This window comes from Oncorhynchus gorbuscha, linkage group LG09 (genome assembly GCF_021184085.1).
Source record: "Oncorhynchus gorbuscha isolate QuinsamMale2020 ecotype Even-year linkage group LG09, OgorEven_v1.0, whole genome shotgun sequence".
In the NCBI taxonomy this organism is placed as follows: domain Eukaryota; kingdom Metazoa; phylum Chordata; class Actinopteri; order Salmoniformes; family Salmonidae; genus Oncorhynchus; species Oncorhynchus gorbuscha.
The window spans coordinates 34,633,680-34,653,687 of NC_060181.1; the positions used below are offsets into that span (position 1 = coordinate 34,633,680).

The window sequence follows — 20,008 nt, forward strand, 5'->3', positions numbered from 1 at the left end:
CAACTGCTGCTCCTACAACCACTACATCTCCAGAACCTATTACGACAACCACTGCAGATCCTGCTACAACAACTACAACTTCAGCTCCTACGACAACCACAACAGCAGCATCTCCAACAACAGTAGCTCCCATGACAACTGCAGCTTCTACAACAGCTTTAGCATCTACGACAACCACTGCAGCTCCTGCTACAACAACTACAACTTCAGCTCCTACGACAACCACAACAACAGCATCTACTACAACACCTGCAGTTCCTACAACTGTAGCTCCCACGACCACTCCACCTGCTGTACTTCCTACAACAATCACAACTACAGCTCCTGATACAACAACTTTAGCTTCTACGTCAACCACAGCAGCTGCCTCTACGACAACCACAGCAGCTCTAACTACAACAATTGCTGCTCCAACGACCACTACAACTCTAGAACCTATTACGACAACTACTGCAGCTCCTGCTACAACAACTACAACATCAGCTCCTACGACAACCACAACAACAGCACCTCCAACAACTGTAGCTCCCACGACAACTGCAGCTCCTACAACAACTTCAGCTCCTACGACAACCACAACAACAGCACCTCCAACAACTGCTGCTCCTACCACTGTATCTCCACAACCTACTACGACAACCAGTGCAGCTCCTACTACAACAACTGCTGGTCTAACGACCACAGTGACTGCAGCACCTTCTACAATAACTACAACTTCAGCTCCTACAACAACCACAACTGTAGCTCCCACGATAACTGCAGCTCCTACAACAGCTTTAGCATCTACGACTACCACTGCAGCCCTAACAACAACAACTGCTGCTCCTACGACCACTACAGCTCCAGAACCTATTACGACAACCACTGCAGCTCCTGCTACAACAACTACAGCTCCTACGACAACCACAACAACAGCACCTCCAACAACTCCCACAACAACTGCAGCTCCTACAACAGCTTTATCATCTACGACAACCACTGCAGCCCTAACTACAACAACTGCAGCTCCTGCTACAACAACTACAACTTCAGCTCCTACGACAACCACAATAACAGCACCTCCAACAACTGTAGCTCCCACGATAACTGCAGCTCCTACAACAGCTTTAGCATCTACGACAACCACTGCAGCCCTAACTACAACAACTGCTGCTCCTATGACCAGTACACCTCCAGAAGCTATTACGACAACCACTGCCAATCCTGCAACAACAACTTCAGCTCCTACAACCACTACATCTCCAGAACCTATTACGACACCCACTGCAGATCCTGCTACAACAACTACAACTTCAGCTCCTACGACAACCACAACAGCAGCATCTCCAACAACTGTAGCTCCCATGACAACTGCAGCTTCTACAACAGCTTTAGCATCTACGACAACCACTGCAGCTCCTGCTACAACAACTACAACTTCAGCTCCTACGACAACCACAACAACAGCACCTACTACAACACCTGCAGTTCCTACAACAACTCCCACTCGACCACTCCACCTGCTGTACTTCCAACAACAATCACAACTACAGCTCCTGATACAACAACTTTAGTTTCTACGTCAACCACAGCAGCTGCCTCTACGACAACCACAGCAGCTCTAACTACAACAATTGCTGCTCCAACGACCACTACAACTCTAGAACCTATTACGACAACTACTGCAGCTCCTGCTACAACAACTACAACTTCAGCTCCTACAACAACCACAACAACAGCTCCCACGATAACTGCAGCTCCTACAACAGCTTTAGCATCTACGACAACCACGGCAGTTCCTGCTACAACAACTACAACTTCAGCTCCTACGACAACCACAACAACAGCACCTCCAACAACTGTAGCTCCCACGACAACTGCAGCTCCTACAACAACTTCAGCTCCTACGACAACCACAACAACAGCACCTCCAACAACTGCTGCTCCTACCACTGTATCTCCACAACCTACTACAACAACCAGTGCAGCTCCTACTACAACAACTGCTGGTCTAACGACCACAGTGACTGCAGCACCTTCTACAATAACTACAACTTCAGCTCCTACAACAACCACAACTGTAGCTCCCACGATAACTGCAGCTCCTACAACAGCTTTAGCATCTACGACAACCACTGCAGTTCCTGCTACAACAACTACAACTTCAGCTCCTACGACAACCACAACAACAGCACCTCCAACAACTGTAGCTCCCACGACAACTGCAGCTCCTACAACAACTTCAGCTCCTACGACAACCACAACAACAGCACCTCCAACAACTGCTGCTCCTACAACCACTACATCTCCAGAACCTATTACGACAACCACTGCAGATCCTGCTACAACAACTACAACTTCAGCTCCTACGACAACCACAACAGCAGCATCTCCAACAACTGTAGCTCCCATGACAACTGCAGCTTCTACAACAGCTTTAGCATCTACGACAACCACTGCAGCTCCTGCTACAACAACTACAACTTCAGCTCCTACGACAACCACAACAACAGCACCTACTACAACACCTGCAGTTCCTACAACTGTAGCTCCCACGACCACTCCACCTGCTGTACTTCCTACAACAATCACAACTACAGCTCCTGATACAACAACTTTAGCTTCTACGTCAACCACAGCAGCTGCCTCTACGACAACCACAGCAGCTCTAACTACAACAATTGCTGCTCCAACGACCACTACAACTCTAGAACCTATTACGACAACTACTGCAGCTCCTGCTACAACAACTACAACATCAGCTCCTACGACAACCACAACAACAGCACCTCCAACAACTGTAGCTCCCACGACAACTGCAGCTCCTACAACAACTTCAGCTCCTACGACAACCACAACAACAGCACCTCCAACAACTGCTGCTCCTACCACTGTATCTCCACAACCTACTACGACAACCAGTGCAGCTCCTACTACAACAACTGCTGGTCTAACGACCACAGTGACTGCAGCACCTTCTACAATAACTACAACTTCAGCTCCTACAACAACCACAACTGTAGCTCCCACGATAACTGCAGCTCCTACAACAGCTTTAGCATCTACGACAACCACTGCAGCCCTAACAACAACAACTGCTGCTCCTACGACCACTACAGCTCCAGAACCTATTACGACAACCACTGCAGCTCCTGCTACAACAACTACAACTTCAGCTCCTACGACAACCACAACAACAGCACCTCCAACAACTCCCACAACAACTGCAGCTCCTACAACAGCTTTATCATCTACGACAACCACTGCAGCCCTAACTACAACAACTGCAGCTCCTGCTACAACAACTACAACTTCAGCTCCTACGACAACCACAACAACAGCACCTCCAACAACTGTAGCTCCCACGATAACTGCAGCTCCTACAACAGCTTTAGCATCTACGACAACCACTGCAGCCCTAACTACAACAACTGCTGCTCCTATGACCAGTACACCTCCAGAAGCTATTACGACAACCACTGCAGATCCTGCTACAACAACTACAACTTCAGCTCCTACGACAACCACAATAACAGCACCTCCAACAACTGTAGCTCCCATGACAACTGCAGCTTCTACAACAGCTTTAGCATCTACGACAACCACGGCAGTTCCTGCTACAACAACTACAACTTCAGCTCCTACGACAACCACAACAACAGCACCTCCAACAACTGTAGCTCCCACGACAACTGCAGCTCCTACAACAACTTCAGCTCCTACGACAACCACAACAACAGCACCTCCAACAACTGCTGCTCCTACCACTGTATCTCCACAACCTACTACGACAACCAGTGCAGCTCCTACTACAACAACTGCTGGTCTAACGACCACAGTGACTGCAGCACCTTCTACAATAACTACAACTTCAGCTCCTACAACAACCACAACTGTAGCTCCCACGATAACTGCAGCTCCTACAACAGCTTTAGCATCTACGACAACCACGGCAGTTCCTGCTACAACAACTACAACTTCAGCTCCTACGACAACCACAACAACAGCACCTCCAACAACTGTAGCTCCCACGACAACTGCAGCTCCTACAACAACTTCAGCTCCTACGACAACCACAACAACAGCACCTCCAACAACTGCTGCTCCTACCACTGTATCTCCACAACCTACTACGACAACCAGTGCAGCTCCTACTACAACAACTGCTGGTCTAACGACCACAGTGACTGCAGCACCTTCTACAATAACTACAACTTCAGCTCCTACAACAACCACAACTGTAGCTCCCACGATAACTGCAGCTCCTACAACAGCTTTAGCATCTACGACAACCACGGCAGTTCCTGCTACAACAACTACAACTTCAGCTCCTACGACAACCACAACAACAGCACCTCCAACAACTGTAGCTCCCACGACAACTGCAGCTCCTACAACAACTTCAGCTCCTACGACAACCACAACAACAGCACCTCCAACAACTGCTGCTCCTACCACTGTATCTCCACAACCTACTACGACAACCAGTGCAGCTCCTACTACAACAACTGCTGGTCTAACGACCACAGTGACTGCAGCACCTTCTACAATAACTACAACTTCAGCTCCTACAACAACCACAACTGTAGCTCCCACGATAACTGCAGCTCCTACAACAGCTTTAGCATCTACGACAACCACTGCAGCCCTAACAACAACAACTGCTGCTCCTACGACCACTACAGCTCCAGAACCTATTACGACAACCACTGCAGCTCCTGCTACAACAACAACAACAGCACCTCCAACAACTCCCACAACAACTGCAGCTCCTACAACAGCTTTAGCATCTACGACAACCACTGCAGCCCTAACTACAACAGCTGCAGCTCCTGCTACAACAACTACAACTTCAGCTCCTACGACAACCACAATAACAGCACCTCCAACAACTGTAGCTCCCACGATAACTGCAGCTCCTACAACTGCTTTAGCATCTACGATAACCACTGCAGCCCTAACTACAACAACTGCTGCTCCTACGACCACTACATCTCCAGAACCTATTACGACAACCACTGCAGATCCTGCTACAACAACTACAACTTCAGCTCCTACGACAACCACAACAACAGCACCCTACAACACCCAACAACTGTAGCTCCCAGGACCACTCCACCTGCTGTACTTCCTACAACAATCACAACTACAGCTCCTACAACAACTTTAGCTTCTACGTCAACCACAGCAGCTGCCTCTACGACAACCACTGCAGCTCTAACTACAACAACTGCTGCTCCAACGACCACTACAACTCCAGAACCTATTACGACAACCACTGCAGCTCCTGCTACAACAACTACAACATCAGCTCCTACGACAACCACAACAACAGCACCTCCAACAACTCCCACAACGACTGCAGCTCCTACAACAGCTTTAGCATCTACGACAACCACTGCAGCCCTAACTACAACAACTGCTGCTCCTATGACCACTACAGCTCCAGAACCTATTACGACAACCACTGCAGCTCCTGCTACAACAACAACAACAGCACCTCCAACAACTCCCACAACAACTGCAGCTCCTACAACAGCTTTAGCATCTACGACAACCACTGCAGCCCTAACTACAACAGCTGCAGCTCCTGCTACAACAACTACAAATTCAGCTCCTACGACAACCACAACAACAGCACCTCCAATAACTGTAGCTCCCACGATAACTGCAGCTCCTACAACAGCTTTAGCATCTACGACAACCACTGCAGCCCTAACTACAACAACTGCTGCTCCTATGACCACTACAGCTCCAGAACCTATCACGACAACCACTGCCAATCCTGCAACAACAACTTCAGCTCCTACGACAACCACAATAACAGCACCTCCAACAACTGTAGCTCCCACGATAACTGCAGCTCCTACAACTGCTTTAGCATCTACGATAACCACTGCAGCCCTAACTACAACAACTGCTGCTCCTACAACCACTACATCTCCAGAACCTATTACGACACCCACTGCAGATCCTGCTACAACAACTACAACTTCAGCTCCTACGACAACCACAACAGCAGCATCTCCAACAACTGTAGCTCCCATGACAACTGCAGCTTCTACAACAGCTTTAGCATCTACGACAACCACTGCAGCTCCTGCTACAACAACTACAACTTCAGCTCCTACGACAACCACAACAACAGCACCTACTACAACACCTGCAGTTCCTACAACTGTAGCTCCCACGACCACTCCACCTGCTGTACTTCCTACAACAATCACAACTACAGCTCCTGATACAACAACTTTAGCTTCTACGTCAACCACAGCAGCTGCCTACAACAGCTAGCATCGACAACCACAGCAGCTCTAACTACAACAATTGCTGCTCCAACGACCACTACAACTCTAGAACCTATTACGACAACTACTGCAGCTCCTGCTACAACAACTACAACATCGCTCCTACGACAACCACAACAACAGCACCTCCAACAACTGTAGCTCCCACGACAACTGCAGCTCCTACAACAACTTCAGCTCCTACGACAACCACAACAACAGCACCTCCAACAACTGCTGCTCCTACCACTGTATCTCCACAACCTACTACGACAACCAGTGCAGCTCCTACTACAACAACTGCTGGTCTAACGACCACAGTGACTGCAGCACCTTCTACAATAACTACAACTTCAGCTCCTACAACAACCACAACTGTAGCTCCCACGATAACTGCAGCTCCTACAACAGCTTTAGCATCTACGACAACCACTGCAGCCCTAACAACAACAACTGCTGCTCCTACGACCACTACAGCTCCAGAACCTATTACGACAACCACTGCAGCTCCTGCTACAACAACTACAACTTCAGCTCCTACGACAACCACAACAACAGCACCTCCAACAACTCCCACAACAACTGCAGCTCCTACAACAGCTTTAGCATCTACGACAACCAGTGCAGCCCTAACTACAACAACTGCAGCTCCTGCTACAACAACTACAACTTCAGCTCCTACGACAACCACAACAACAGCACCTCCAATAACTGTAGCTCCCACGATAACTGCAGCTACTACAACTGCTTTAGCATCTACGATAACCACTGCAGCCCTAACTACAACAACTGCTGCTCCTACGACCACTACAGCTCCAGAACATATTATGACAACCACTGCAGCTCCTGCTACAACAACTACAACTTCAGCTCCTACGACAACCACAATAACAGCACCTCCAACAACTCCCACAACAACTGCAGCTCCTACAACAGCTTTAGCATCTACGACAACCACTGCAGCCCTAACTACAACAACTGCTGCTCCTACGACCACTACAGCTCCAGAACCTATTACGACAACCACTGCAGATCCTGCTACAACAACTACAACTTCAGCTCCTACGACAACCACAACAACAGCACCTCCAACAACTGTAGCTCCCACGACAACTGCAGCTCCTACAACAACTTCAGCTCCTACGACAACCACAACAACAGCACCTCCAACAACTGCTGCTCCTACCACTGTATCTCCACAACCTACTACGACAACCAGTGCAGCTCCTACTACAACAACTGCTGGTCTAACGACCACAGTGACTGCAGCACCTTCTACAATAACTACAACTTCAGCTCCTACAACAACCACAACTGTAGCTCCCACGATAACTGCAGCTCCTACAACAGCTTTAGCATCTACGACAACCACTGCAGCCCTAACAACAACAACTGCTGCTCCTACGACCACTACAGCTCCAGAACCTATTACGACAACCACTGCAGCTCCTGCTACAACAACTACAACTTCAGCTCCTACGACAACCACAACAACAGCACCTCCAACAACTCCCACAACAACTGCAGCTCCTACAACAGCTTTAGCATCTACGACAACCACTGCAGCCCTAACTACAACAACTGCAGATCCTGCTACAACAACTACAACTTCAGCTCCTACGACAACCACAATAACAGCACCTCCAACAACTGTAGCTCCCACGATAACTGCAGCTCCTACAACTGCTTTAGCATCTACGATAACCACTGCAGCCCTAACTACAACAACTGCTGCTCCTACGACCACTACAGCTCCAGAACCTATTACGACAACCACTGCAGCTCCTGCTACAACAACTACAACTTCAGCTCCTACGACAACCACAACAACAGCACCTCCAACAACTCCCACAACAACTGCAGCTCCTACAACAGCTTTAGCATCTACGACAACCACTGCAGCCCTAACTACAACAACTGCTGCTCCTACGACCACTACAGCTCCAGAACCTATTACGACAACCACTGCAGATCCTGCTACAACAACTACAACTTCAGCTCCTACGACAACCACAATAACAGCACCTCCAACAACTGTAGCTCCCACGATAACTGCAGCTCCTACAACTGCTTTAGCATCTACGATAACCACTGCAGCCCTAACTACAACAACTGCTGCTCCTACGACCACTACAGCTCCAGAACCTATTACGACAACCACTGCAGCTCCTGCTACAACAACTACAACTTCAGCTCCTACGACAACCACAATAACAGCACCTCCAACAACTCCCACAACAACTGCAGCTCCTACAACAGCTTTAGCATCTACGACAACCACTGCAGCCCTAACTACAACAACTGCTGCTCCTACGACCACTACAGCTCCAGAACCTATTACGACAACCACTGCAGATCCTGCTACAACAACTACAACTTCAGCTCCTACGACAACCACAACAACAGCACCTCCAACAACTGTAGCTCCCACGATAACTGCAGCTCCTACAACTGCTTTAGCATCTACGATAACCACTGCAGCCCTAACTACAACAACTGCTGCTCCTACGACCACTACAGCTCCAGAACCTATTACGACAACCACTGCAGATCCTGCTACAACAACTACAACTTCAGCTCCTACGACAACCACAACAACAGCACCTCCAACAACTGTAGCTCCCACGACAACTGCAGCTCCTACAACAGCTTTAGCATCTACGACAACCACTGCAGCTCCTGCTACAACAACTACAACTTCAGCTCCTACGACAACCACAACAACAGCACCTACTACAACACCTGCAGTTCCTACAACTGTAGCTCCCACGACCACTCCACCTGCTGTACTTCCTACAACAATCACAACTACAGCTCCTGACAACAACAACTTTAGCTTCTACGTCAACCACAGCAGCTGCCTCTACGACAACCACAGCAGCTCTAACTACAACAATTGCTGCTCCAACGACCACTACAACTCTAGAACCTATTACGACAACTACTGCAGCTCCTGCTACAACAACTACAACATCAGCTCCTACGACAACCACAACAACAGCACCTCCAACAACTGCTCCTACCACTGTATCTCCACATCCTACTACGACAACCAGTGCAGCTCCTACTACAACAACTGCTGGTCTAACGACCACAGTGACTGCAGCACCTTCTACAATTTACAACTTCAGCTCCTACAACAACTACAACTGTAGCTCCCTGATAACTGCAGCTCCTACAACAGCTTTAGCATCTACGACAACCACTGCAGCCCTAACTACAACAACTGCTGCTCCTATGACCACTACAGCTCCAGAACCTATTACGACAACCACTGCAGATCCTGCTACAACAACTTCAGCTCCTACGACAACCACAATAACAGCACCTCCAACAACTGTAGCTCCCACGATAACTGCAGCTCCTACAACTGCTTTAGCATCTACGATAACCACTGCAGCCCTAACTACAACAACTGCTGCTCCTACGACCACTACATCTCCAGAACCTATTACGACAACCACTGCAGATCCTGCTACAACAACTACAACTTCAGCCCCTACGACAACCACAACAACAGCATCTCCAACAACTGTAGCTCCCATGACAACTGCAGCTCCTACAACAGCTTTAGCATCTACGACAACCACGGCAGTTCCTGCTACAACTACAACTTCAGCTCCTACGACAACCACAACAACAGCACCTCCAACAACTGCTGCTCCTACCACTGTATCTCCACAACCTACTACGACAACCAGTGCAGCTCCTACTACAACAACTGCTGGTCTAACGACCACAGTGACTGCAGCACCTTCTACAATAACTACAACTTCAGCTCCCTACAACAACCACAACTGTAGCTCCCATGATAACTGCAGCTCCTACAACAGCTTTAGCATCTACGACAACCACTGCAGCCCTAACAACAACAACTGCTGCTCCTACGACCACTACAGCTCCAGAACCTATTACGACAACCACTGCAGCTCCTGCTACAACAACTACAACTTCAGCTCCTACGACAACCACAACAACAGCACCTCCAACAACTCCCACAACAACTGCAGCTCCTACAACAGCTTTAGCATCTACGACAACCACTGCAGCCCTAACTACAACAACTGCTGCTCCTACGACCACTACAGCTCCAGAACCTATTACGACAACCACTGCAGCTCCTGCTACAACAACTACAACTTCAGCTCCTACGACAACCACAATAACAGCACCTCCAACAACTCCCACAACAACTGCAGCTCCTACAACAGCTTTAGCATCTACGACAACCACTGCAGCCCTAACTACAACAACTGCTGCTCCTACGACCACTACAGCTCCAGAACCTATTACGACAACCACTGCAGATCCTGCTACAACAACTACAACTTCAGCTCCTACGACAACCACAATAACAGCACCTCCAACAACTGTAGCTCCCACGATAACTGCAGCTCCTACAACTGCTTTAGCATCTACGATAACCACTGCAGCCCTAACTACAACAACTGCTGCTCCTACGACCACTACATCTCCAGAACCTATTACGACAACCACTGCAGATCCTGCTACAACAACTACAACTTCAGCCCCTACGACAACCACAACAACAGCATCTCCAACAACTGTAGCTCCCATGACAACTGCAGCTTCTACAAAGCTTTAGCATCTACGACAACCACTGCTTCCTGCTACAACAACTACAACTCAGCTCCACGACACCACTGCAGCTCCTGCTACAACAACTACAACTTCAGCTCCTACGACAACCACAATAACAGCACCTCCAACAGCTCCCACAACAACTGCAGCTCCTACAACAGCTTTAGCATCTACGACAACCACTGCAGCCCTAACTACAACAACTGCTGCTCCTACGACCACTACAGCTCCAGAACCTATTACGACAACCACTGCAGCTCCTGCTACAACAACTACAACTTCAGCTCCTACGACAACCACAACAACAGCACCTCCAACAACTCCCACAACAACTGCAGCTCCTACAACAGCTTTAGCATCTACGACAACCACTGCAGCCCTAACTACAACAACTGCTGCTCCTACGACCACTACAGCTCCAGAACCTATTACGACAACCACTGCAGATCCTGCTACAACAACTACAACTTCAGCTCCTACGACAACCACAACAACAGCATCTCCAACAACTGTAGCTCCCTGACAACTGCAGCTTCTACAACAGCTTTAGCATCTACGACAACCAACTGCTACAACAACTACAACTTCAGCTCCTACAACAGCTCCTCCAACAACTCCCACAACAACTGCAGCTCCTACAACAGCTTTAGCATCTACGACAACCACTGCAGCCCTAACTACAACAACTGCTGCTCCTACGACCACTACAGCTCCAGAACCTATTACGACAACCACTGCAGCTCCTGCTACAACAACTACAACTTCAGCTCCTACGACAACCACAATAACAGCACCTCCAACAACTGTAGCTCCCACGATAACTGCAGCTCCTACAACTGCTTTAGCATCTACGATAACCACTGCAGCTCCTGCTACAACAACTACAACTTCAGCTCCTACGACAACCACAACAACAGCACCTCCAACAACTGTAGCTCCCACGATAACTGCAGCTCCTACAACTGCTTTAGCATCCTACGACAACCACAACAACAGCAGTCCTAACTACAACAACTGCTGCTCCTACGACCACTACAGCTCCAGAACCTATTACGACAACCACTGCAGATCCTGCTACAACAACTACAACTTCAGCTCCTCGACAACCACAACAACAGCATCTCCAACAACTGCAACTGCCTTCTACAACAGCTTTAGCAACGACAACCACGGCAGTTCCTCAGCTCCTACGACAACACAACTTCAGCTCCTAACAACCACAACTCCAACAACTGTAGCTCCCACGATAACTGCAGCTCCTACAACTGCTTTAGCATCTACGATAACCACTGCAGCCCTAACTACAACAACTGCTGCTCCTACTGACCACTACAGCTCCAGAACCTATTACGACAACCACTGCAGATCCTGCTACAACAACTACAACTTCAGCTCCTACGACAACCACAATAACAGCACCTCCAACAACTGTAGCTCCCACGACAACTGCAGCTCCTACAACAGCTTTAGCATCTCGACAACCACTGCACAACAACAACTGCAGCTCCTGCTACAACAACTACAACTTCAATTACGAAAAACACAACTGCAGCACCTACTACAACACCTACAACAAGCTCCCACGACAACTCCAACTGTACTTCCTACAACAATCACAACAAGCCCCTGATACAACAACTTTAGCATCTACGTCAACCACAGCTGCCTCTACGACAACCACAGCAGCTCTAACTACAACAACTGCTGCTCCAACGACCACTACAACTCAGAACCTATTACGACAACCACTGCAGCTCCTGCTACAACAACTACAACTTCAGCTCCTACGACAACCACAACAACAGCACCTCCAACAACTGCTGCTCCTACCACTGTATCTCCACATCCTACTACGACAACCAGTGCAGCTCCTACTACAACAACTGCTGGTCTAACGACCACAGTGACTGCAGCACCTTCTACAACAACTATCAGCTTACACCACAACAACAGCTCCTAACAACTACAACTGTAGCTCCCATGATAACTGCAGCTCCTACAACAGCTTTAGCATCTACGACAACCACTGCAGCCCTAACTACAACAACTGCTGCTCCTATGACCACTACAGCTCCAGAAACCTATTACGACAACCACTGCAGATCCTGCTACAACAACTACAACTTCAGCTCCTACGACAACCACAATAACAGCACCTCCAACAACAGCTCCCACGACAACTGCAGCTCCTACAACAGCTTTAGCATCTACGACAACCACTGCAGCCCTAACTACAACAACTGCTGCTCCTACGACCACTACAGCTCCAGAACCTATTACGACAACCACTGCAGATCCTGCTACAACAACTACAACTTCAGCTCCTACGACAACCACAACAACAGCATCTCCAACAACTGTAGCTCCCATGACAACTGCAGCTTCTACAACAGCTTTAGCATCTACGACAACCACTGCAGTTCCTGCTACAACAAACAACTTCAGCTCCTACGACAACCACAACAACAGCACCTCCAACAACTGCTGCTCCTACCACTGTATCTCCACAACCTACTACGACAACCAGTGCAGCTCCTACTACAACAACTGCTGGTCTAACGACCACAGTGACTGCAGCACCTTCTACAATAACTACAACTTCAGCTCTACTACAACAACCACAACTGTAGCTCCCACGATAACTGCAGCTCCTACAACAGCTTTAGCATCTACGACTACCACTGCAGCCCTAACAACAACAACTGCTGCTCCTACGACCACTACAGCTCCAGAACCTATTACGACAACCACTGCAGCTCCTGCTACAACAACTACAACTTCAGCTCCTACGACAACCACAACAACAGCACCTCCAACAACTCCCACAACAACTGCAGCTCCTACAACAGCTTTAGCATCTACGACAACCACTGCAGCCCTAACTACAACAACTGCTGCTCCTACGACCACTACAGCTCCAGAACCTATTACGACAACCACTGCAGCTCCTGCTACAACAACTACAACTTCAGCTCCTACGACAACCACAACAACAGCACCTCCAACAACTAGCTCCACAACAACTGCAGCTCCTACAACAGCTTTAGCATCTACGACAACCACTGCAGCCCTAACTACAACAACTGCTGCTCCTACGACCACTACAGCTCCAGAACCTATTACGACAACCACTGCAGCTCCTGCTACAACAACTACAACTTCAGCTCCTACGACAACCACAATAACAGCACCTCCAACAACTAGCTCCCACGATAACTGCAGCTCCTACAACAGCTTTAGCATCTACGACAACCACTGCAGCCCTAACTACAACAACTGCTGCTCCTACGACCACTACAGCTCCAGAACCTATTACGACAACCACTGCAGATCCTGCTACAACAACTACAACTTCAGCTCCTACGACAACCACAACAACAGCACCTCCAACAACTGTAGCTCCCATGACAACTGCAGCTCCTACAACAGCTTTAGCATCTACGACAACCACTGCAGTTCCTGCTACAACAACTACAACTTCAGCAACCTCCAGACAACCACTGCAGCTCCTGCTACAACAACTACAACTTCAGCTCCTACGACAACCACAATAACAGCACCTCCAACAACTCCCACAACAACTGCAGCTCCTACAACAGCTTTAGCATCTACGACAACCACTGCAGCCCTAACTACAACAACTGCTGCTCCTACGACCACTACAGCTCCAGAACCAGTGACAACCACTGCAGCTCCTGCTACAACAACTACAACTTCAGCTCCTACGACAACCACAACAACAGCACCTCCAACAACTCCCACAACAACTGCAGCTCCTACAACAGCTTTAGCATCTACGACAACCACTGCAGCCCTAACTACAACAACTGCTGCTCCTACGACCACTACAGCTCCAGAACCTATTACGACAACCACTGCAGATCCTGCTACAACAACTACAACTTCAGCTCCTACGACAACCACAACAACAGCACCTCCAACAACTGTAGCTCCCCATGACAACTGCAGCTCCTACAACAGCTTTAGCATCTACGACAACCACTGCAGTTCCTAACTACAACAACTACAACTTCAGCTCCTACGACAACCACTGCAGCTCCTGCTACAACAACTACAACTTCAGCTCCTACAACAACCACAACAACACTGCACCTCCAACAACTGCTGCTCCTACGACCACTACAGCTCAGAACCTATTACGACAACCACTGCAGCTCCTACAACAACTACAGCAGCTCTACGACAACCACTGCAGCCCTACCTCCAACAACTGCTGCTCCCACGACAACTACAGCTCCACAACCTTTAGCATTACGACAACCACTGCAGCTCCTGCTACAACAACTACAACTTCAGCTCCTACGACAACCACAACAACAGCACCTCCAACAACTGTAGCTCCCACAATAACTGCAGCTCCTACAACTGCTTTAGCATCTACGACAACCACTGCAGCCCTAACTACAACAACTGCTGCTCCTACGACCACTACAGCTCCAGAACCTATTACGACAACCACTGCAGATCCTGCTACAACAACTACAACTTCAGCTCCTACGACAACCACAACAACAGCACCTCCAACAACTGTAGCTCCCATGACAACTGCAGCTCCTACAACAGCTTTAGCATCTACGACAACCACTGCAGCCCTAACTACAACAACTACAACTACAGCTCCAGAACCTATTACGACAACCACTGCAGCTCCTGCTACAACAACTACAACTTCAGCTCCTACGACAACCACAATAACAGCACCTCCAACAACTCCCACAACAACTGCAGCTCCTACAACAGCTTTAGCATCTACGACAACCACTGCAGCCCTAACTACAACAACTGCTGCTCCTACGACCACTACAGCTCCAGAACCTATTACGACAACCACTGCAGATCCTGCTACAACAACTACAACTTCAGCTCCTACGACAACCACAATAACAGCACCTCCAACAACTGTAGCTCCCACGATAACTGCAGCTCCTACAACTGCTTTAGCATCTACGATAACCACTGCAGCCCTAACTACAACAACTGCTGCTCCTACGACCACTACAGCTCCAGAACCTATTACGACAATCACTGCAGATCCTGCTACAACAACTACAACTTCAGCTCCTACGACAACCACAATAACAGCACCTCCAACAACTGTAGCTCCCACGACAACTGCAGCTCCTACAACAGCTTTAGCATCTACGACAACCACTGCAGCTCCTGCTACAACAACTACAACTTCAGCTCATACGAAAAACACAACAACAGCACCTACTACAACACCTGCAGTTCCTACAACTGTAGCTCCCACGACCACTCCACCTGCTGTACTTCCTACAACAATCACAACTACAGCCCCTGATGCAACAACTTTAGCTTCTACGTCAACCACAGCAGCTGCCTCTACGACAACCACAGCAGCTCTAACTACAACAATTGCTGCTCCAACGACCACTACAACTCTAGAACCTATTACGACAACTACTGCAGCTCCTGCTACAACAACTACAACATCAGCTCCTACGACAACCACAACAACAGCACCTCCAACAACTGCTGCTCCTACCACTGTATCTCCACATCCTACTACGACAACCAGTGCAGCTCCTACTACAACAACTGCTGGTCTAACGACCACAGTGACTGCAGCACCTTCTACAATATTTACAACTTCAGCTCCTACAACAACTACAACTGTAGCTCCCATGATAACTGCAGCTCCTACAACAGCTTTAGCATCTACGACAACCACTGCAGCCCTAACAACAACAACTGCTGCTCCTATGACCAGTACAGCTCCAGAAGCTCTTACGACAACCACTGCAGATCCTGCTACAACAACTACAACTTCAGCTCCTACGACAACCACAATAACAGCACCTCCAACAACTGTAGCTCCCACGATAACTGCAGCTCCTACAACTGCTTTAGCATCTACGATAACCACTGCAGTCCTAACTACAACAACTGCTGCTCCTACGACCACTACAGCTCCAGAACCTATTACGACAACCACTGCAGATCCTGCTACAACAACTACAACTTCAGCTCCTACGACAACCACAACAACAGCATCTCCAACAACTGTAGCTCCCATGACAACTGCAGCTTCTACAACAGCTTTAGCATCTACGACAACCACGGCAGTTCCTGCTACAACAACTACAACTTCAGCTCCTACGACAACCACAACAACAGCACCTCCAACAACTGCTGCTCCTACCACTGTATCTCCACAACCTACTACGACAACCAGTGCAGCTCCTACTACAACAACTGCTGGTCTAACGACCACAGTGACTGCAGCACCTTCTACAATAACTACAACTTCAGCTCCTACTACAACAACCACAACTGTAGCTCCCATGATAACTGCAGTTCCTACAACAGCTTTAGCATCTACGACAACCACTGCAGCCCTAACAACAACAACTGCTGCTCCTACGACCACTACAGCTCCAGAACCTTTTACGACAACCACTGCAGCTCCTGATACAACAACTACAACTTCAGCTCCTACGGCAACCACAACAACAGCACCTCCAACAACTCCCACAACAACTGCAGCTCCTACAACAGCTTTAGCATCTACGACAACCACTGCAGCCCTAACTACAACAACTGCTGCTCCTACGACCACTACAGCTCCAGAACCTATTACGACAACCACTGCAGCTCCTGCTACAACAACTACAACTTCAGCTCCTACGACAACCACAATAACAGCACCACCAACAACTCCCACAACAACTGCAGTTCCTACAACAGCTTTAGCATCTACGACAACCACTGCAGCCCTAACTACAACAACTGCTGCTCCTACGACCACTACAGCTCCAGAACCTATTACGACAACCACTGCAGATCCTGCTACAACAACTACAACTTCAGCTCCTACGACAACCACAATAACAGCACCTCCAACAACTGTAGCTCCCACGATAACTGCAGCACCTACAACTGCTTTAGCATCTACGATAACCACTGCAGTCCTAACTACAACAACTGCTGCTCCTACGACCACTACAGCTCCAGAACCTATTACGACAACCACTGCAGATCCTGCTACAACAACTACAACTTCAGCTCCTACGACAACCACAACAACAGCATCTCCTACAACTGTAGCTCCCATGACAACTGCAGCTTCTACAACAGCTTTAGCATCTACGACAACCACGGCAGTTCCTGCTACAACAACTACAACTTCAGCTCCTACGACAACCACTGCAGCTCCTGCTACAACAACTACAACTTCAGCTCCTACGACAACCACAATAACAGCACCTCCAACAACTCCCACAACAACTGCAGCTCCTACAACAGCTTTAGCATCTACGACAACCACTGCAGCCCTAACTACAACAACTGCTGCTCCTACGACCACTACAGCTCCAGAACCTTTTACGACAACCACTGCAGCTCCTGATACAACAACTACAACTTCAGCTCCTACGACAACCACAACAACAGCACCTCCAACAACTCCCACAACAACTGCAGCTCCTACAACAGCTTTAGCATCTACGACAACCACTGCAGCCCTAACTACAACAACTGCTGCTCCTACGACCACTACAGCTCCAGAACCTATTACGACAACCACTGCAGATCCTGCTACAACAACTACAACTTCAGCTCCTACGACAACCACAACAACAGCATCTCCAACAACTGTAGCTCCCATGACAACTGCAGCTTCTACAACAGCTTTAGCATCTACGACAACCACGGCAGTTCCTGCTACAACAACTACAACTTCAGCTCCTACGACAACCACTGCAGCTCCTGCTACAACAACTACAACAACTGCAGCTCCTACAACAGCTTTAGCATCTACGACAACCACTGCAGCCCTAACTACAACAACTGCTGCTCCTACGACCACTACAGCTCCAGAACCTATTACGACAACCACTGCAGATCCTGCTACAACAACTACAACTTCAGCTCCTACGACAACCACAATAACAGCACCTCCAACAACTGTAGCTCCCACGACAACTGCAGCTCCTACAACAGCTTTAGCATCTACGACAACCACTGCAGCTCCTGCTACAACAACTACAACGTCAGCTCCTACGACAACCACAACAACAGCACCTCCAACAACTGTAGCTCCCACGATAACTGCAGCTCCTACAACTGCTTTAGCATCTACGATAACCACTGCAGTCCTAACTACAACAACTGCTGCTCCTACGACCACTACAGCTCCAGAACCTATTACGACAACCACTGCAGATCCTGCTACAACAACTACAACTTCAGCTCCTACGACAACCACAACAACAGCATCTCCAACAACTGTAGCTCCCATGACAACTGCAGCTTCTACAACAGCATTAGCATCTACGACAACCACGGCAGTTCCTGCTACAACAACTACAACTTCAGCTCCTACGACAACCACTGCAGCTCCTGCTACAACAACTACAACTTCAGCTCCTACGACAACCACAATAACAGCACCTCCAACAACTCCCACAACAACTGCAGCTCCTACAACAGCTTTAGCATCTACGACAACCACTGCAGCCCTAACGACAACAACTGCTGCTCCTACGACCACTACAGCTCCAGAAGCTATTACGACAACCACTGCAGATCCTGCTACAACAACTACAACTTCAGCTCCTACGACAACCACAATAACAGCACCTCCAACAACTCCCACAACAACTGCAGCTCCTACAACAGCTTTAGCATCTACGACAACCACTGCAGCCCTAACTACAACAACTGCTGCTCCTACGACCACTACAGCTCCAGAACCTTTTACGACAACCACTGCAGCTCCTGATACAACAACTACAACTTCAGCTCCTACGACAACCACAACAACAGCACCTCCAACAACTCCCACAACAACTGCAGCTCCTACAACAGCTTTAGCATCTACGACAACCACTGCAGCCCTAACTACAACAACTGCTGCTCCTACGACCACTACAGCTCCAGAACCTATTACGACAACCACTGCAGATCCTGCTACAACAACTACAACTTCAGCTCCTACGACAACCACAACAACAGCATCTCCAACAACTGTAGCTCCCATGACAACTGCAGCTTCTACAACAGCTTTAGCATCTACGACAACCACGGCAGTTCCTGCTACAACAACTACAACTTCAGCTCCTACGACAACCACTGCAGCTCCTGCTACAACAACTACA

At 48.6% G+C, this 20,008-nt stretch overlaps 1 protein-coding gene and 1 pseudogene across 1 annotated transcript; both read left to right on the forward strand.

Annotated features, from left to right (window-relative positions):
• On the forward strand, window positions 1-2,242 carry LOC124043437 (mucin-5AC-like; the record flags this gene model as incomplete). The annotated part of the gene is made up of 3 exons (XM_046362050.1): window positions 1-669; window positions 871-1,047; window positions 1,674-2,242. Coding segments are annotated over exons 1-3 (1,284 nt in total), but the record flags the coding sequence as incomplete, so codon positions are not given.
• A 1,452-nt stretch (window positions 2,243-3,694) lies between these two features.
• On the forward strand, window positions 3,695-14,526 carry LOC124044365 (annotated as a pseudogene).
• Window positions 14,527-20,008: the final 5,482 nt, after the last annotated feature.